Source organism: Nicotiana tabacum, chromosome 5 (genome assembly GCF_000715075.1).
Source record: "Nicotiana tabacum cultivar K326 chromosome 5, ASM71507v2, whole genome shotgun sequence".
Lineage (NCBI taxonomy): Eukaryota > Viridiplantae > Streptophyta > Magnoliopsida > Solanales > Solanaceae > Nicotiana > Nicotiana tabacum.
In genome coordinates this window covers 123,196,498-123,218,778 of record NC_134084.1, presented here as the reverse complement: position 1 = coordinate 123,218,778, position 22,281 = coordinate 123,196,498, and the positions used below count along the sequence as shown (strand labels likewise).

The 22,281-nt window shown below is 35.9% G+C and overlaps 1 protein-coding gene across 1 annotated transcript; it reads right to left on the bottom strand.

The window, feature by feature from the left end:
• Window positions 1-9,100: 9,100 nt before the first annotated feature.
• Window positions 9,101-20,879, bottom strand: LOC107809726 (uncharacterized). Its single transcript, XM_016634395.2, has 6 exons — window positions 20,531-20,879; window positions 12,907-13,020; window positions 12,752-12,829; window positions 10,451-10,516; window positions 10,234-10,299; window positions 9,101-10,156 (listed from the first exon to the last, which is right to left on the bottom strand). The coding sequence occupies exons 1-6, from the start codon at window positions 20,708-20,710 to the stop codon at window positions 9,818-9,820; spliced, it is 843 nt and encodes a 280-aa protein (XP_016489881.1). The 5' UTR covers window positions 20,711-20,879; the 3' UTR covers window positions 9,101-9,817.
• Between the last annotated feature and the right edge of the window lie 1,402 nt (window positions 20,880-22,281).

Here is a 22,281-nt window from a genome sequence, read left to right as displayed (position 1 = left end):
GGAATACGGAATAAGCCAAATGCCCAAGAGTCACCAAGATATCAAGACAACAAGAAACGCAAGGGCATGACCTAGATAAGATTTTTTTTATAATTCCTGTACCATAGTCTAGTTTAGCTTTTTGTATTACCTTTGAAGTAAGGTGTAATAAGGAGGTCAGCAAGTAGTAAAAACAGCACAAAGCAGCAGTAACATCGTAGTCCCACGGTAGTCCCAGCTACCCAAAACTTCCCGAACTACATTGACCTGATTCCTTTATAGCCAAGGATATGTAGGAAACCTTGGAAGCAGAGGTTCGGTCAAATCTTTCAAAAAATGCTTCCCACGGAGTATTTGAACGGGCAAAAATCGCTCGTATCCGCTCACTTTATCTTTGCACGAAAACTCTTCGAGTTTCCGCACAAAGAGGGGCAGCTGTGAGCACGTGATTTTTGCCTTACGAAAACTACTCCAAAATAAATCAAAAAAATAAAATAAATTTCTTTTACGGTGTAATTTTTGAATTTGCGTGGTGTTAAATACTTGTGTTATGTCCGTAAGTGTTTACTTTGTCATAATAAAATGAAAAAATAAAATAAAATACATATTGCATGCATATAGGATTTAATTATGCATTTAAAAGATAATTTAAATAAAATCACAAAAAATATGCAATAGTTCTATTTTAAATATTCCACTGTGTGATTGATGTCTTGTCTATGTGTTAAATAATTGTTATAGAGTAATTAATATATTTTTGAAGTTAAAATTGTTTTATAATTAAAATTAGAAATTTAAATTAGAAAAAATGAAAAAAAATGTATATATATACAAAATCGGACCTGGATTAAAATCCAGGCCCAAATGAATTAATTCCCCCCCACAGCCCAATCCAGATGACCATGTCGGGTCCAATTCAGCTACGCCAAACGACGTCGTTTGGTGATCATTCATCAAGGGCCGTTAGATTAGATCAATTTAACGGCTGAGATACACTACCCTTACCCGTAACCCGTAACCCGACCCTTTGACCCAATCCAGGCCGACCCTGAACTTAGACCAAACGACGACGTTTGGTTAAGTGGATTGATCTCAACCGTGCATCTTAATTGATCCAACGGATGAGATCAATCCACCCCACCCCTATATAAAGACCAAACCCCTACCCCGGCCCCTAACCAAACACCCCCCCTCTCACTGTTCATCATCGTTCCCAAACTCACCACTAACCCTAGCCGCCCTAGGATCCCACCGCCTGAAACCCGGCGGCATCAACGCCGCCGGTCACCAAAATAACACCCTAGAATCCCATGAACATCCTCTACACAGATCTAACATTGGTTTCCTTCGAATCAGGCCCCAACTCTTCGAATCTTAAATCGAAGGTTGGCCTAAAAACCTTATCTTCTCCGATGACCTCCAAAATAACACCACAGTTTCTCCTAAATTCCCTCACCAAGGATCTGTTAGTTGCATGGTTCGAATCATACTGGAACTACTCGAATCTTCATTTGAAGATTCGAGTACAACCTGACCTTATCCCAACCTACTTCAAACTCACACCAGTTACCCCCTGACCTCCCTCGTGCCTAGAACATCTTTGGTTTCCCTCGAATCTAACCAGAAATGAGTAAATCCCAAATCGAACTTTCAAGAACCCTAAAAATACCAGACTTTTGGATTCTGTCCAGATTGAATAAAGATTGAGGTTTAATCGACCTTAGTCGAAGTATTTTCAGTGGAAAATACTTCGACTAAGGTCTGTTTGATTTCAAACAAAGTCCAAATCCAAGTCGAGTTGAGTTCAGTTGAATTTAAAGGTTCAGAGGTAATTTCTGTTTCTTATGTGCATTCTATGTGTATTCTATGTTCGTTTCATTAGTTTGTTTAATTTTTCATAATTTTCTAGTCAAATTTTGTTATACTGTCCCCTACCCGTCAACTTGATTCTAAATGTGAATTGTTTCTGTTGATTGTGATTATGTACAATGTGTGTAATCGACTCGATTAAGTTCGTCGATTAGTTGTATTATGAATCTTGCTTTTGGAAATGTTGACTGAGATAGCCTGTTTTGAATAGATTATTTTGTTATAACCAGTTAATTAGTTATTGTTAAGCAGTTAGTTCTTGTTTAATAAACCAGTAAATTCAAATGAATGTTGTATATGTGTTGATTTCTGAGCATTGAGTTTCAGGGCATTGTCAGTATATTGACAATGCTCCTGTATTTGTTTATTTTTTGGTTCAGTTTTGAATCTCAGTCGAAATGATCCTGCATATTCTGTGTAATGTTAGTGGGTATTATTCAGGTTCAGTATTCAATTGAGAATCATCTATCTTAATTCAACTCTTGTGCATAAATGTGATGTACTGTCTTTAATACTAGGACTGGTTATAACTGTTAAAGCAGACTTTAAAATCTGTTTTGCAACATATTCTGATTTTAGTTTAAGGGCTGTAATTACAGAAGGATTTCAGGTTTATTTTAGAATGAAACAGTAGGGTAATGTGATAGTGTGCTTTCAATAATATGATAGTGGCTATAATTTAAGTAATAATGGGGAACAAGGGATAATGGGGCTGCTGAAAAACAGGATAAATAGCACTTAGTTTTAAATTATTCAAAAGTAGTTTTAATGGAAAAACTTTCTGATTTTAAAGGAGAAAAGGGTCCATCCAGCACTAAACTGTATAGGACCAGCCCTGTATAAATACAGGGAGCTGGACAGACTAAAAAGGGGAGTTTTTCAGAGAGGGAGTCCTTAAGAAGAAAAAATAGGAAGAAGAAAAATAGGAAGAGAAAAATCTGATTTGAAAGGAAAAAGAAATCAGATTTTAACAAGGAGACTTTAGGCAGATTTGAGATTGAAGAAATCTGATTTAGGAGAAAAAAGAAAAAATCTGAAAAACAGAAGATTTTAAGAAAGAAAAAGAAAGGAGAAAAAGAGAGTGTGAAATTGAGGAGGAAAAATCATATTTAGATCGGATTTTAAGAAAGGAAAGAAGAGAAGAAAACAGTAACAGAAAAAATCAGAAATAGGAATCCGAAACAGGAAGAAACTGAAAATCTAAAAAAATGTTATCTTTCTAGAATCTGTCCGTTGTTTTTTTTTTGGTGGATATTATTCAGTCAGAAAATCTGAAATCTTTCCTTCAAGTTTCTGTCACTATTCATTTGGGTTAACGGGTCTTGTTCAGACTTGCTGTGTTATTGGTATATTCTGCTGGTTTTGTTACTGCTGCAACTGCTGAAAATTTACTTCTTCTACCTTCATTTCCAAGTACTTATTTCTTAAATTCTATGTTGGAAAGAGATTCAGCATGACAAATCAATGAAGCTTGAATTGTAGTTCTATTTTTCCATTTATCTAAGTTTGTTATTATAAATTTCAGTTTTCGTTTCATGTTGTTTCATATAGAAGTATGCTTGACATGTTAATTATCAGTTGATCATTCTTTTGAAATTCATATAAGTGTTGTAATAATATTACCTATTCCAGAATTTCATTAAGGTACAGTTATGGTTGAATTGTTAAGATAGGGAATTTGGCATGAAGTTGGCTATTAATTAAGTCTTACGACATTGTCAGATAGGTATAAAGTATTCTGGAAATATCAAGAAAATGAGTGGTTAGTGTATTTCGATTATTTGGTTGTGGATTAAGGCTAGATGATGATTGGTTGTATTTTATTCATATATGGCGTAGTAATGATTATGGTTAACATCAATAGTTGGAAGTTGCATTAGTATCCTCCGCTATGTTTGCAAACGTCAAAATAGGGCGAATAATGTTGTATGCAATATTACTTTATTAAGTCAATTAGGTAGATTTGTTCTCTTTCTTAAAATAACAAATGGCCTAGGAATTGTTATAATGTGAAAGTTAGTAACAAGGGTTCTCATAAATTGAGAATCCAATCGGTTTGATTATATATATCTTACATTTAATCATAAGCATAATTAATTAAAATAATTTCGCCTATTAGATTAAAAACGAGTATATGAGAATAAGTTGAGATGTATAATCATAAATTGTCACACTTTATATCAATGGTAATTAGAAATAGAATTTGTACCTAGTAAATAATAAAAATTCTTGGAAAATATTTCCTTCCTTTATGAATCATTCATTTTCAGTTTCATATGCAATTTATTCTTTGGCATATATATATATGTCATATTTGTTAAAAAAAAATAGTATTAATCATATTTTTATTCTGTTCTTTGAATTTGAATAGTTGGAATGAATATAATTTATACTCGGAAATTATAATCAACGGGCAACCTTTAATAGATTGCGAATTCTTTTCAAAGAATTTATAGGCCTCTAAAATGGGAGTTTCTCATGATTTTCACATAAAAAATATATGAATATAATAAACAATTTGTGGAAAATCCCTAAACCATTACAAATATTTTGCGCAATTAGGGAGGCGTTCGCGTACCCTGATTATATTTTTAAAAGAAAATTCGGATTATGCGTACGCGCAATTTCGAGCGAATATTTAAGAAAAGGATTTTTCCAAAGGCGTTAAATCAATTTCATAAAAAAAAACCGAGATGTGCGGTTCACTATTAAAAAAAAAAACAAATTTTCTTGATTCGACACAATTTCGAAAAAATGATTGTTTAATAAATATATTATCAAAAGTTATCGTGTACACGTACGCGTGACACAATTCCGCATTTTTAAATTTATAACACGAATATACGTACGCGCAATTCGATTCAAAGAAGGGTCCTTAATCACAATAAGTATAAGCGGTAGTAAAATTACGTAATAAAAGTATATTTAATAAAAATCAAGATAATTAAGCCAATAATAAAAACAGTTAAGCGACCGTGCTAGAACCACGGAATTCGGAAATGCCTAACACCTTCTTTCGGATTAACAGAATTCCTTACTCAGGATTTCTGGTTCGCAGAATAATAAACAGAGTCATATTCTCCTCGATTCAGGGATTAAAATTGGTGACTTGGGACGCCTTAAAATTCTCAGGTGGCGACTCTTAAATAATTAAATAAATCCCGTTTCGACTGTCCTTCAATTGGAGAAAACTCCTCCGCCCGCGCGGTAAAAAGGAGGTGCGACACCTGGGACCTCAACCAAACATGTCAACCAATCCTAAAACATCGTTCAAACTTGTTCCAACCTTCGGAACGGTCAAAACAACATCAAACCCCCTTTTTTCATCGAATTCAAGCCTAAAAATTTCAAAAACTCTAAAAATACGCTTTCAATCAAAAAGTCTATCAAACCTCGTTCGAATGACCTAAAATTTTGCACACACGTCACATTAAACACTACAGAGCTACTCCGACTTCCGGAATTCCATTCCGTTCCTCAGATCAAAATCTCACTATCGAACAGGAAACTTCAAAAATTCAACCTTCGGCATTTCAAGCCTAAATTAGCTACGGACCTCCAAAACATAATCCGAACACGCCCCTAAGCCCAAAATTACCCAATGGAGCTAACAGAACCATCGAATTTTCATTCCGAGGCCATCTTCATATTGTTCCGACTACGGCCAACTTTCCAACACTTAAGCTCTCATTTAGGGACTAAGTGTCCCAAAACTCTCCTAAACTCAAAACTGAATATCCCGGCAAATCAAAATAGTAGAAATAAACTTGGAGAAAGCAGTTAATAGGGGATCGGGACGTAAATTCTTAAAATGACCGGTCGGGTCATCACAGTAGCATAAACATGGTTTCTAACATGGATCACAACTCAAGTGCTCTAACACATAGAGTACAATAACATGTTCAGATAAGATAGCTACACAGTTCCATGGAATCGACTAAATCACAGTTACTATGGTGCACGCCCACACGCCCGTCACCTATCATGCGTGTCACCTCAACATCAATCAAATAATATGTAATTCGAGGTTTCATACCCTCAGCACCAAGTTTAGAAGTGCTACTTATCTCGAACAAGCCAAATCCAATATCGAGCAAGCCCAGCGATGCTCCAAAAATGCCATCTCGCGTGCACCGACCTTCGAACGGCTCAAAACCCAATCCTTCTGATGAAATTTGCCTCCAGATCACTCCATTCCGAAGTCTATAGCTCCAAATATGAATAAAATGACCAAACCCTCGATTTAAAACTTCTGCCCAGCCATTTTTGCTTTTGCGAACCAATTTTCTGCTTCTGCTGACCCGTACATGTGGCCCAAACTTCGCTCCTGCGAACAAACCTAACTCAACATCCATCACTTCTATGGAACACCATTTCGCACTTGCGCGCCCGCAGGTGCGGCTCTGCCATCGCACCTGTGCCATACCTCGCCCCTGCGACCCAAGGCACCGCTTCTGCAGGTGTGGCCCATTTCTCGCATTTGTAGAGCCCAGCTCCTAGTTCCACTTCCGCTTCTACGACTGCTTTGTCGCTTTTGCGACCATCGCACCTGCGCAAATTCAACCGCAGGTGCGCAACACCAGTACCAGCAGCTACTAGCAACCAAATAAGAATGAGAAATGGTCTGAACCTCGTCTGAAACTCCCCCGAGCCACTCAGAACCCCGTACGCATATACCAACTAGTCCAATAACATAACACGGACCTACTCGAGGCCTCAAACAACATCGAAACAATGAATCGCATCTCAAATCAAACTTAATGAACCTTGAACTTTTAACTTCCAAAACCCGCGCCGAAGCATATTAAATCAGCTCGGAATAAAATCCAATTTTGCACACAAGTCTCAAATGACATAGCGAAGCTATTCCAATTCCCGGAACCACAATCCGAATCTGATATCATCATAGTCAACTTTCGGTCAAACTTGTGAACTTTCCACACCTTCAAATTTCCAACTTTCGCCAATTAGTGTTGAATCCTTCTAAAAATATCCAATCGCACATCCGGGCATACACCCGAGTCCGAAATCACCATCCGGACCTAACGGAACTATCAAAACTCCAATCCGAGGTCAAATGCTAAAAAGTCCAACTTGGTCAATTCTTCCAACTTAATGCTTAAACCATGAAATTTATTCTTCCAAATCGATTTCGAGTAACCTGAAAACCAAAACCGACGATTCACATAAGTCATAATACATCATACAGAGCTACTCATGCCCGTAAACTACCGAGCGAAGTGCAAATACTCAAAACAATCGGGTCGTTATACTTATTTTAATTTTTTTAATGTCTTTATTATTGTACTTTTATTTAGTATTTATTTAAAGTTCATAAATTATTAGTGCGTGCTTATATGTTGTAAGTTGTATCCTTCAAGATTATTCATACTTTTAAGGTTTGCCGTGAAACTAAAATTATGAAATTACAAACCTGGAACAAATGTTAGGTTGAGTTATTAATGATTGAGGAATTCTGAGATAATTTCTTCAATTATTAAGTTAGTTATACACAACCAATATTCATAACTATCTTTAGAAACTTACACTTTATTATATAACTCAATACTATGTTTAAATAAATTTATACTCATTGAAACAGTATTCACGCGTATCGCACGTACCCTAAGATAAGTATATTTAGGTACAAGTACGCATTTATTTAGCGGAAATCATTTTTAAAAAATATATATATTTTTTGCCAGAAACCTTTCCTTCGAGTCAAAGGGAAAAGCAAAGGTAGTAAAAATGTTAATAAAAAGTTTCATTTAAAAGTAAAACTTGAATAAACCAACAAAATAAGACTGAAAGGCTGACAATAATTTTCAATTAGACAGGAGTCATAACATGCATCATCATCATAGCAGCTAATAAGGGCTTAACAAATTAAAGAAGGAATAGGATTTGATAAGTACACCAGCATTAGAATAAGGAACATATATGACATATAAATAGGCGTTTGGACATAGATTTGATTAAAATTTAAATAAAAAATTAAAATTATGTTAAGAAATAAGTTTTGAAAGTTAATATTATGTTTGAACACGCATTTTACTTGAAAAAAAAAAGAATTGAAGTGTTATGAATAGAAGAAAAAATTTCACTCAAAAACTGGTTCGGAACTTGAAAGTATTTCTTCAGAAAAATTTCAAAAACTGATCAAATTTCTTGAAGAAATAATTTATTTATTTATTTTGAAAAAGAAGTAAAAAGATTTATATCCAAAAGGGAGCTTCTTTTATCTTAATATATACTATTTTTTGTTTATAGGAACAAAGAGATGGTACATGCTAAAAATTCAAGAGAGTTAATTTAAGCTAACCACAATAGAGGTCATATATGGAATTTTCAAGACCTTTTGGAATATGAATATATTTGTTTTCTTTTTACTTTGTAGAAGTTGTCTGTAAGCAATCAGAGCTTCCCACTGTTTTTCTTTCTTTCAAGAATCCTAAGAAGCATTCAGAAACACTCGTGGGAACGCACTGAAAATTTTGTTTTTGTTCCAAGAGGTGCATCGTGTTGAATGTTGATAAAGCAAAAATATGCAAAAACACTAGAGTATGCAGTAATATTTCTCAATAATATTTAAAAAGTCATAATCCAGTACAAATTTAATGAACTTCCAACTTGCATCAGGTACGGATACAGAATTATTTAATTAATTTGCTGATCAATCGTCCTTAATTAAGGCGAAAGGCCAGTCAATAAAGATTGCTCATCGTGTATTAATAGTATATATAGTTATATGGTCATGGAATTAATTTATAAGGATTATATATTATATACTATTGACTGTATAATTTTGGTACAATCTTCCTTTTTAACAGTCTTTTTCACATGACCTGACTATAACTTGGGAAAACGATATTGTATAGTCGCTCTCAAAATAATAACCGGAAAATATATATATATACATTATGTATGTTATATAGAAAAATTATACAAAATTTATACACTTTTTCAGCTACCAAATGTAAATAGTTTCTGGCGCGGGCTAAAATTGAAAAATAGTTAGAATATGCTGAATATTTCTTTTTTCAACAATAACGACACTAATTAAAATATTTGCTGCATAGGCCTATTTACCGGATAGAATATATTCCGGTTTAGATTATCATTTTCACGTAGATAATTAATGCATGAATCACGTTACAAAGTTATAACATACTGGTTCTACAAAAGTATAGCCTCGACAGTTTCAATGGTTTAGCACCAAAAGACATACAGCAAACAGATACTGAAGAGAATATGGGGAAAAAGAGAAACAACTCAAACCAAAATCCAGTGGAGAAAAGTACTTGAGCTTGGTCCTCTCTGTGGCTCAGCAATTATTCATTACCATCACCACCTCATACAGAAGTAAATCTCCAATGGTAAAAAAACATAGTAATTTGATCTCTAGTAATTTATTCTTTCTCTTTTCTGCTAATCTCATGCCTTAGAACCTTACCGGTTTAATGGAACTGATAATAACACTGGCTTTTTAATTTCATAAGCTCCTTCCTCTTCCTACGGGCCTTTGCTGCTATAATGGCATCTGCAGAAGCGTTGCTAGAGCATGAAAGACGTTCTTGATACATTTTAGGGAAGGCACCGGCTACGTGTCCACGAGCAGAAGAAGTAACTTTGTCTTGTTGAGGGTCGTCACTTTGTCTAGCAATAACTGGTTGTATGGAAGGACTTGAAGTAGCAGTCATCTGGAACATCCCTTTAGACCGAACCCCTAATATCTGCTCTCTTCCTTCAGATGCACCTTCATTTCGTAGATAAGCACTGTCAGCTTCGTGAAGGATGTCTCTATGAATATATAGTATCCATTGAGTCAGTAGTTTCTGTTTCAACTTTCAGAGGAGTTGTTAGGTGGTTCTCCATGTTGACCGTGGTTCTTGGAGTTGAAGTACTACATAAATGAACAACAGAAGTCCCGTGTTGGTCATTATGATTTGAGGACGGTGGATAAAATGGATTACTTTGCGCATGGAATGGCATCGGCCAAGGGAACGGAAGTATATATAAAGGAGTCTCTGGCTTGTTCATCATCACGTGACTTTCTAGTTAATTGGTCAGACGGTTTAAATTCTCCAAGAGGTATAGGCAGCTGTCGTGTAATACCAGAAATACTTTGCGAACCACTTTGTAATGGTAGACCATCTAAAGGTTGAAAGGACCAGAAGAACGGCGTTGCCTGAGTTTGGTTATGGAGGAAAGTTGGGAATGTAGTCGAAGTACTAGGAGTTTCCACAGATGTGATCAACTTAGACTCATCGTCTGTTTCTTGAACTTCCGCCTTAACTATTTTAGCCATCTGTGAATTAATCAGTCAAATAATGTGTTCATGTAAATATGTAATTCAAAGTCAATCTCAATATTGAACTATATTACCTGCGTTTTTAAGCTATTATTTTTGTTCCTCAAAGAACTATACTCCGCAGCAGCAAGCTCCTTATTCTATTTCATCAAAAATGTCACCAAGCAGGAAATGACTATTGCAGAGATAATGATCCTAAAGTAACTTTGTGCATTGGACTAAGTTACTCTCAAGGTTAGGGAACTGATTCCAAATGGAAGAGAAACATACGAGCAAAGATATTCCACATACCTTCTTCAAATTTTCGTTCTCCAATGCAAGATCTGCTGCTTTTCTTGTCAATTCCTCTTGCATGGCCTAGGAAAAACAATTAGACTTTGACATGCTATGCTCTGTTAGACACGATTTGGTTAGTTGTCCGAGGAACAGAAAAAAATGTAGAAGTCATTGGAATAGGAAAATTCAATGATGATCTACTGAACTCGTACTTGTCATTCCTTTTAATCTGATAACTTTGTTGGAAGACAAGTGGTTAGGGTACAAATGCAAGTTATATTTACAAGTCATAATTACCGCATAACCACAATACACATTGACCGCGTAGACGCATATATATTATTGGGATGCCCCTATAGGTTGCCCGGTTGCAACAGTTGCCAAATAAATTACCCCGATTCCAAACAATTACAGAAAAAAAAAACATGTGATGTTCTGTTGTGTAAGTTGAGTTCTGACTTCTCAACTCAACCAGAGAACCAACTCCAGTAGTTCACCCATAGCCTCAATTAGTTTTTCAGGAAATTGTTCCGCGACTGCAGGCATAAACGTGTTACTGGAAAAGGATCAACTCTAAAGTTGTAGTTGATCAGTAAATGCATAAACTTTCTTCGTGCTAGTAGAATACTGGTTTGCACCCGATGAGAACCTCAGTTTGCATTTAACTACTAGTATCCAAGAAAGCAAAATCAAATCTTTATACCAAGGATACTTTAGAATCTGATCCAGTTTCCTTTTAGCATCAATTGTCAAATCCAGACCAACCTTCATGCGGTTTTCCAAATAACAAGATTTGGTCAACTCTTGCTTAAGAAAAAACTTAAGAAGAGACATCCCTATAAAATTTTGCTGTTCTCCTTCTCACAACTTACAACAACAACAACAACTCAGTGTAATCCCACAAGTGGGGTCTGGGAAGGGTAGTGTGTACGCATACCTTACCCCTACCTTGTGAAGGTAGAGGTTGTTTCTGAAAGACAACTTGGGACCTTATATTTTTTTTCTAAGAAGTTCCACCTTACTACAGCAGTGAGAAAACAAGACGGAAGCACTGTTCTGGTCCAGCATTTTGGTACTACTTCCGCAAAATGCATATTCTTACTTTCACTTGGCATAATCATCACTGAGTAATATTAAGTGGAGACATCAGGACCATATATTAACATTTTATTTAGAACAATAGAGGAAAAGTACTGTATTGGCAAGAGTGGAGTAGATGTGGATTCTTAGATTACATGGTAAAACTTAACTGTTCAAGAAAATGGATATCATATTGAGACGGATAAAAACAAAGTGAGTCCTTCAAAAAGGGAGGGAAGCTACCTTAATCATTGTTTAAGAATAATTCTTCAAAGAAGGAGAAGACAAAAGTTTTCGAATATTCCCCTAACAAATTCGGAGCATCAAAGCAAGACAACACAGCAGGACCAAAAAACTTCATAAAATTTAAGGTGAAAAATTCTGCACTCATTAGAATATCAACAAGCATAACCTTGATACCTTCGCCTAATCCCACTTAGCTAGAGACCTAAGCTTACAAGCTAAAGAGAGTTTGGGAGCTGGGATCCGAAGAGGAAAAAGTATTGAGATGTATTCTATTCCTTAGAAGGAGGTGCCCCACTTCTCTTTCCATTTGATATGTTGTGAAGAAAGGATATCGCAGAGTAGGAAAATGTTATCTTGTGGACTACCTTAGGGAAAATGCGGCTAAATTGAAAACAGGAGACACAATAATCTAGTCAGTTGATATTAGCTACAAGACGAATATGATGACAATTATGCTAAACTTTTAGGTTGACACCAAGAAAAGAAAAGAGAGAATTCCTTGTTAATTGAAACGCTTATTATTTTAATGAAACCGAAGTAGCTGCTTCCACTTGAGAAAACAAAGACATCTTTGGAAAAAGAGAATAGCCATTCCTACTTAGCAGAGAATGGCATGTGTTAATCTAAAACTAGTGAAATGGCCTAAACACAAAGAAAGCACCATGGACAACAAGGCCTAAACCTTATTAAGGAGAAATCCTTTCGACACTCTCCAGGAGACTTTACTTCCCAAAGCATTCATGATGAACATAAACCAGTGCATGCGACAGAGATATAAACAAAGTACTGGTCCAACCAAAAATAATGAATACAAGCAGGTCAAAAGTCAACTTATAAAAGAAGACACCAAATATGTAGCGTTCGACCACACAGGTTATGCTAGAGAGGCAATTCCTCGGAGGAAAAGCACATTATATTGAGATATAACTGGTCCAGAACAGCTGCGAGTTATACTGGTGTTCCTGACGAAAATAGCTCAGATGAACATACCTGTCTTCGGCGAATTGTCTGCCTCGCAGATTCTCTATTTGCAAATACACGGCGCAGCCTCCTTCCTTCCTTCTCCGCCTGAGAAAACAGTTGCTACGATAAGAAAGTAGGAACATCTAAGGAATAAGGATAAGAGATTGTAATTTTAACAGCACCTCAGTCAAATCCTGCCTCAATTTGCCGCTGGTAACTGGTGGATTATTTGAAGCACATAGAAGACTTGTATCGAGTTCAGATTCATCCTCAGACTGAATGGCTATTTCTTGCTCCTGGACAAACAAGAGCATCGCTGATGTCAGTCAAAAGGCTGGGTGACAGAATTGCAATAGCTATGTACTAGTCCACAATGCCCATAATGCTATTTGGAATCCATTTTTTCTAATGAAAGTTTACTTTCATTAGAAGATTATCTCGTCAACAGCTAAATAAACCCATATCAAAAAACAGAAAGCATATTAGCCTTTGTCTCCTATGTTGAAAATTCAAATACAAACACAGAGCCAACACAGCAGAATATTAATAGGAACGCACCTTCAGCTTCAAGTGATGTGGGAATTCCTTTAAAGAACCTTGAGAAAATCTAAGGAGTCTTCTAGCCTGTGCCTATCGTAGGATGCCAGAATGATGGAGTCACAGGCGTATTTATAGGTAGGCTAGGGACTCTTAGGCAAATACATTAGCCCTAGGGACTTCTCCATAAATTATAATTACCCGAAGGACTCCTAATATATGGTAATTTCTTTCCATCAAAGAAACTACCATATATGCATAACTACCGCATATTATCTGATATATTATTTTCTTTGGGAGACAAGGTAAATAATTCATTACCTTATATGTGGGCCACACTAGAAGTCTCTAGAAGAGACGGTAATTTCTAACATTCTCCCACTTGGCCCACATATTAAAACCAGATAATCCTTTATGAGAGATAAACATATAATATGGCCATAAACTTTATCACTCGACTAAAAGTTATGCGACAATCATTTTAACTAGAATATATTATAACACGAATCATGGCGGTCATGCTTTTAAACAAACATTTCCTTCCATGTATTACAATGCACAATATATTCTAATAAAATGTCTAACAACTTTATGAATGAACTTAATATAAGTCATTCATAGTTCAACTTTATTGATCCAATGATCACAAATAATACATGAAACACCAAAAGTGTGCACTGTCATGTATATCAAAATAAACATAATATCTAGACAAACTGTTAGAGAGCAAAGCAAGACTAAATTGAGCTACTAAGCCCCATATGGGTTACATGATCCGTGAAAATATTAGCCGGCAGACCTTTAGTCATAGGATCTGCAATCATCAAAGTAGTACTAACATGCTCAAAATTCACATCTTGCTTCTTCACATAGTCTCTAACCATCAAGTACTTTATGTCGATGTGCTTGCTTCGGCTGCCACTTTTATTATTCTTAGAAAAGAAAACTGCAGCTGAATTTTCACAAAAAATTCTCAATGGCCTTGAAATGGAATCGATAATCCTAAGGCCGAAAATAAAGTTTTTCAACCATAACGCCTGTGATGTAGATTCATAGCATGCTATAAATTCATCTTCCATTGTGGATATTGCAACAATGGTCTGCTTGACACTTCTCCAAGACACAGCACCTCCAGCAAGAAGGAAAATGTATCCTGAAGTAGATTTACCAGTGTCTTTGCATCCACCCAAATCAGAGTCTGAATATACAATCACCTCCAATGAGTCAGAGCATTTGTATGTGAGCTTAAAATCCTTGGTTCCTTGCAAATATCTCAAGACCCTTTTACCAGCTTTCCAATAGTCAAGACCATGGTTACTTTGATATCTGCCAAGCATTCTTACCGCAAAAACAATATCAGGTCTAGTACAAACGTGTGCATACATAAGACTCCCAATAAGGGAAGCATAGGGAATGTCTTTCATTTGCTCATTTTCCAATGCATTTTGTGGACATTGATTCAATGAGAATTTGTCACATTTAATTATGGGTGCTGCTATAGGTAAACAGTTTTTCATCCCGAATCTTTCCAGAATTCTTTCAATGTAGGCCTTTTGAGACAGTCCAAGTAATCTTTGAGATTTATCTCTGTGAATCTCTATGCCAATGACATAAGAGGCTTCACCCATATCCTTCCTCTCAAAATTCTGAATAAGGAACTGTTTAGTTTCGTGCAACAATCCCAAATCACTACTTGCAAGCAAAATATCATCCACATATAGGACTAGAAAAATATATATTTGCTCCCACTTATCTTAAGGTATATACACTGATCAATGATGTTCTCCGTAAATCCAAATGAAGAAATAACATTATGAAATTTAATAAACCATTGAGGGGAAGCCTGTTTTTGCCCATAAATGGATTTATTCAACTTGCAAACAAGGCGACTTTTGTCCTTATCACAAAATCCTTCAGGCTGACTCATGTATACCTACTCTTCAAGATCTCCATTCAGGAAAGTTGTTTTCACATCCATTTGATGTAACTCTAAATTAAAATGAGCTACTAATGCCATGATTATTCTCAATGAATCCTTCTTTGATACTGGAGAAAAGGTTTCATGGTAATCAATGTTTTCCCTTGGAGTAAAACCCTTGGCTACAAGTCTGGCTTTATATCGTTCGATATTACCCAATGAGTCTCTTTTAGTTTTAAATACCCACTTGGAACCTTTGGTAGAGGATCCCTTTGGTAATTCAATGAGATCCCAGACTTTGTTTTTAGCCATAGATTCTAACTCTTCTTTTATGGCATCATACCAAAGTGTGGAGTTTTCTCCACTCATGGCTTGTGAAAACGAGCATGGATCATCTTTTAGTCCAATATCATAATTAGATTCTTGGAGATATACAACATAGTCGTTAGAAATTGCTGATTTTCGAATTCTTGAGGATTTTCTCACTCCCACTGATTCAGACACTTCTTCAGTGGGTTCAGGTAAAGCGGGTTGATCTTCATGTGGCTCCTCAAGTAGTGGTGGCTCTTAAATTTGTTGTTGTTCAAATAATTCATGAGAATTTTTCTGAGCAACATTAGAGTTCCCAATATATAAAGGTACCACTGGTGGTTCCCTTATTTCTTCCAATTCCACCCTTTGAGTCAAACCACTCCCACTCTCTTCATGCTCCTCAAGAAATTTAGCGTTTCTAGCTTCAACAATTTTAGGAGAATGAGAAGGACAATAAAACCTAAATCCGTTAGAGTTAACCGCATAGCCTATAAAATAACCGCTTATTGTTCTTTCATCCAACTTCTTTTTTAGTTATGGGTTATAAACACTTACTTCAATTGCACATCTCCAAACGTGTAAATGATTTAAACTAGGTTTCCATCCTTTCCATAACTCAAAAGGTGTCTTGGGGACAACCTTGGATGGAACTTTATTTAAAATATACACAACGGTTTTTAAGGCTTCACTCCATAAGGATAAAGGTAAACTTGATCTGCTAATCATGTTTCTTATCATGTCCATTAATGTCCGGTTCCTTCTTTCTGACACACCATTTTGTTGTGGTGTTCCTGGCATGGTATATTGAGCAATTATACCTTCACTTTCAAGGAACTCAGCAAATGGATCCTTAACTTGTCCCTTATCTGTGCACCTACCATAATATTCTCCACCCCTATCAGATCTTACAATTTTAATCTGAGTACCAGTTTGTTTCTCTACTTCTGTTCGGTAAACTTTAAAAGCATCAAGTGATTCTAATTTGTTAAACAGAAAATAAAGATACATATATCTTGAATAGTCATCAATAAACGAGATAAAATATCTCTCACCATTCAAGCAAGGGGTAGGAAAAGGTCCACATATGTCTATATGTATGATCTCAAGTAATTGAGAACTCCTTTTGGCACCTTTAGTTGATTTGTCGGTCTGCTTACCCTTTATGCGGTCCACACAAGTCCCAAAGTCAGAAAAATCAAGAGTTTTTAGAACTCCATCATTAACCAACCTTTTGACTCTATCAATAGAGATGTGTCTCAATATCTTGTGCCAAAGACTAGATGAGTTCTCATTGATAATACATCGCTTAGTGTCAATTTCTTTATCATGCAAAGTTAAAACATTGCATTCAAATGTGGGGTCTAGCTCAAGTTTATATAAATTTCCATTCAAATTTTCAAAACCAATAACTTTATTATATTTCAAAAGTTTCACAGAAGGATAATGAAAATTCAAATCATATCCACTAATCGATAGTCTTGAAAGAGAAATTAAATTTCTAGAATATTTTGGAACATAAAAAGTATTTTCTAAATCTAAGTGAAAACCATCCTTCAAAATGAGCCTATAAGTCCCCACGCTTTTCACACGTGAACGTGTCATATTGCCAGAATAGACGTATTGTTCACTTCCTATCGGCTTCCTCTGAGTTAGAAAGCCCTGCATGATTTTGGCAATGTGAATTGTAGCACCAGAATTAATCCACCATGTATTATCAAAAACTTCAGTAAAATTAGATTCATAACATACAAAGGTAAAATTACCTTTCTTCTCAAGTCATTTCTTGTATTTCAAGCAATCCTTCTTCCAGCGTCCCTTCTTCTTACAGAAACGACAAGTATCTTTGTCAAAGGTGCTTATCTTCTTCATGGGAACACTTTTGCCCTTCTTTGCATTTCTCTTACCATGAGTCACCATATTAACACTTTCAGGTATCTCATGCGTCAACCTCTCTTCTTCTTGAACACACATGGTCAAAAGTTCATTGATTGACCATTTATCCTTATGTGTGTTGTAAGAAATCTTGATCGAACCATATTCCGCAGGAAGGGAGTTGAGAATGAAATGCACAAGAAATGGTTCAGACATATCCACATCAAGGGACTTGAGTTTAGCAGCAATGTCTCTCGTCTCCATAATGTGCTCACGCACGGTACGACTTCTGTCGAAAGTCATACTTGAGAGCCTCTTCATAAGGGTGCTGGCCAATGCCTTGTTAGAGCTTACGAATTGTTCATCAATTGCCTTCATGTAAGCTTTGACCTTATCGCTATCAGGGATAGAACCCCCAATGCTTTGACTTATGTGAGTTTTTATGAGCATTAAACTTAAGCGATTAGATCGCTCCCACCGCTCATAATTAGCCTTAGCAGCTGGCATACTTGATTCCATGGGAATAGGTGGTTCATCCACACGGAGTGCCAGGTCTAGGTCCGAGCACCCTAAAGTGAGAAGGATTTTCTCCTTCCATTCAGCATAATTGTCACCAGAAAGCATTGGGATTCGAGCATTCTCATTAAAAATAGCAGTAGGAAAAGCGGTAAAGACTGCAAAACAAGGATAAACATACATAAGCTATGAAGTACAATCCATCAAAGGTGAATCGTGTAAAATACCTATTCATAATAAATTCTAGACCTTCCTGTGGGCAGAGGTTGCAACTCATGCATAGAATTTACTAACTTTATTAGACTAGTAAACTGAAATGCATAAAAAATAATCCGTACCTGTGGGCATAAGATAATTTTCAACTTAAAGGTTTACTATCTCATTTCAATTAATCTCACTAAAATGGTTACCTCCCTGTACGGCCGAGTTACCATTTTATTAAGACAACTGGACTAAGTGGATGCCATTATAATCTTAATCACTAAACTTTATGTGATTAAACAACTAAATTCCTTCTATATCAAGTACTCAAGATGTCGTGGCTACTCCTAAGTACATCACATAAAAGAAAACTCATATGACATCTCAAAATAGTTAATTTATGAAAACATAATTTGCAATCTTATGCAAATTGGTTAGACAGTGAGTGCGTCGGGAATAAAGCCTTAATTGCTAAGTGGCTTTACAAAATGTTTAAAAGGCTCTAAAGTTTTACTAGGACAGTAAGTTGATTCATGCCCCAAGAAACAAGAATCTTTTTTTTTAGATAATTACAGTGAGAACCACAAAATCAATCAATATATAAGGACAACTAAAACAATTAAGTAATAGGCCGTCTCGATTCTTTTAAATTGAACAATCTAATTACAGAATTCAACTACAATCTTGATCAAAATTGAAACAAAGACCTTCCAAAAACTCATTGTTTAAAAGCAGCAACTAAATTCACGTTCCAAGGAATGAGGTTAACAAATTTGGTAATTGACCTCGCCAAGATCCATACGGAGGAAACGAAAGGCACAAGTTTCAAAACAAGTAAAGAGATTATTTTATAATAAGCAAATAAATATATCTCCTTTTGAGTGGTATTATTAAGAAAACAATTCCAAACAAAGAAAGACAGTCTAATGATCAATTATCCAAACAGCCAGTTTCTTTATGCAAGGAAGAAGTGCAATTGATCAGAAACAACAAAATTATATGGGTCAAGTGATTAAACGGATTCTTCTTGTTCGTTGTTCTTTAACCGTGTATGCAAACATCACGAATCTGTCGTGTTTGTGATCTCTTAAACTACTGTGATCTATGTAACATACTTAGACTCTAAAAAATAGAAAAATAACTTATACATAGAACACGTATATACTGATAATCAACATCGATTCACATCCTTTTGCAAAGATCATAACAAAGTTGTCAAATTACTCATAACGAGCAAATCCAAAACTGAACAACATAGCTAAAGGACGGCTTTGATACCACATGTTGAAAATTCGAATACAAACACAGAGCCAACACAGCGGAATATTAATAGGAACGTACCTTCAGCCATGGTTGTTCAAGTGATGTGGGGAATTCCTTTAGAGAATCTTGAGAGAAAATCTAAGGAGTCTTCTAGCCTATGCCTATCGTAGGATGCCAAACTGATGGAGTCACAAGCGTATTTATAGGTAGGCTAGGGACTCTTAGGCAAATACTTTAACCCTAAAGACTTTTCCATAAATTATAATTACCCTAGGGACTCCTAATATATGGTAATTTCTTTCCATCAAAGAAACTACCAATATATGCATAACTACAGAATATTATCTGATATATTATTTCCTTTGGGAGACAAGGTAAATAATTTATTACTTTATATGTGGGTCACACTAGAAGTCTGTAGAAGAGACTGTAATTTCTAACATCCTAGACAATAAAGGAAGAAAATCCGCAATTCCAACTCAATTAATTCAACTTGGATGTGTCATATCTTAATCTAACATAGGAAACAACTCACATTGTACGTTCTAAAAAAGCTGACATGACAAGGAAACTAATCATTAGTAGCAACTTTGATCTAGACATACATAAATATATTGCATCTGCGTTGCATCAGAGAGTAGTTCCCGGTTCCTTTTTTTCCCTTTTGCCCCCTCTCTTGATAATCCTTACTCAATTAACTCAACTAGTCTATAATAATTAGTAGTACTTTATTTGGTTTTTGAAGCCAATAAAGCTCAATTTAAACTCTTTACTCAAAATCAAATAGTTCACCGGAGCAGATATATGATTTCCTTATTTAATACACAATGTTATTTCAGAAGGGGGAATCACACTAAAGAGAAGTATAGCAGCCATAATATGTCTAAATTTATTCGAAAGAAATATCTATATTTACCCCTCAACTTTTGAATATGAATATGATTTAGATTACCCACAGTTGGACATCCCTTATGGGTTAAGGACAAAAATGAAACTTTTTCCTAAAGGCGGATAAGCGTTTTACCTGAGGGTAAAGTTGTTCAATTTCAAATAATATTGGTGTAAATTTAACCTTTTTTCCCCTAAGTTATAGTAATGCATTTAAATTGTACATTACAGTTATCAATAAAAAGGATTTATCATATTGTTAGTCTATAAAAAATTGAATACATTCATAATACACATACTGTCGAATATAAGCCAGCTGCATCCCGGGCGTCCATGCAGAGTTGAACATCGCCAGTCACCGGATGCGACAAACGAGCTAACGCCTCCGCCGCTTCCCACTCAAATTCCACCAGTTTATCATCGGAAAACCTACCGTCCGCCGTGCACGGCGCCGATTTGTGTATCTCTTCGTAGTTCATGCATACAAACTAACATATCAGGTGGTAACTAGTAAGGTAACGAGTGAGAGTACTTGGTGAGTATTGAGGAGGCAGCAAAAAGGAAACAGAGGAGGAGGAGGGGTGCGGAAACGACACGTGTCCTGCCAGATAACCGCGACACAACTTCCAAGATTGGAAGCCATGTACCTGTAGATGCCAAGTGTTGTAAAATATACGCACGTAAACTTGTGAGTGGACGCTGGCACGTGCCTGAAGCTGGTCTGTTGTGCTGGGTCATGGTATAAAGGGCAGCCACACTAAACTCCCGTTATGCGCTAGATTCGGGAAGGAGCGGACCACAAGGGTCTATTGCAGCCTTACTTTACATCTCTGCAAGATATTTTTACGGCTTGAACCCGTAACCAGTAGCGTACGCAGAATATTGCATAAGCGGTGTCACCATTTAAACAAATAAAAAATTGATGTAAATTTGTACAACATACAAAAATACAACCAAAAAAAACAAAAGGCAGCAGCATCCTTTAACGTTTAAAATAATTTACTGTCGCTAGTCTATGTAATTGTGATTTATCATCCACTAGTTTAGTGTTTTCGTAATGCCAAAGAGGTCAGCGGTTCAAACCCAGGCACAACTATTTTGTGGATGGGCACAAAATATTTCTACAAAAAAAAGTGCAGCTGAAGGTTCGCGACCTCCCTCAAAATAGTTGTCTCAGACTGCATGAGCTACACGGATCGGAATACTAAGTGGTGTCACTTTTATTATTTATCTGATTGTTGTGTTTGTATATTTGAACTATAGTGTTATGTGATACCGCTTGGGCTAACCTGTTGGTCACCTGGCGGCAATTTTATCAATTACGCTAAAATTTTTCTTTTGCTGGACTCAGAAATGATCTGTTCCCTTGAAAAAAATTGGGAAAATACTAATTGACTGCCCAGCCGAATTTAATTATATTTTCTAGCTAAAAAGTGAAATTTTCTAGCTAAAGAGCATTTCGGTGCATTAAGTTCCCGCTATGCGCGGGATCCAGAAAAGGACCGGACCACAAAGGTCAATTGTAAGCAGTCTTACCATACATGTCTGCAAGATGTTCTTTCCATTGTTTGAATCAGTAACCTCATTATCACATGGCAGCAACTTTACTAATTACGTCAAGGCTCTCCTTCTACTAGGATATTGTAGGTTCCATTGAAAATATTTGGGCAAAATAATAATTGGCCACTCAGCCGAATTTGAAAGCGATGCACGGCATTTATTTTTATGTTAATTTTATCACTTAATTATAATTGATGCACTTATTCTCTTATCAGACAATTGTAGAAAATTAACACGACTTGGTATAAACCGAATGTGAATAAAGTATTTTTTGTTAGTAATCTGTATTTGTAAAATAATTCTGAAGAAAATAAAATAACATAAACAGAAATGTAAACGAAATAACAAAAACCAATTCGAGCCCACTGAATTCACAGTATTTCCTTAAGGAATTTAATTCCCTCCTAGTACCCAAGGTTATGGATTATTTCCTCCCAGTATAGAATGAATTACACACTGGTGTAGTGGTACTTCAAACCCTAGTGTTTCA

Excerpts from the sequence above, each read along its gene's own strand:
- LOC107809726 (XM_016634395.2), bottom strand. The coding sequence starts at position 20,710 with ATGAACTACGAAGAGATACACAAATCGGCGCCGTGCACGGCGGACGGT. Across the intron at positions 13,021-20,530 it reads CAGCTGGCTTATATTCGACA|GAGCAAGAAATAGCCATTCA; the intron begins GTATGTGTATTA and ends TTGTTTGTCCAG. Across the intron at positions 10,157-10,233 it reads ATAATAGCTTAAAAACGCAG|ATGGCTAAAATAGTTAAGGC; the intron begins GTAATATAGTTC and ends ATTAATTCACAG.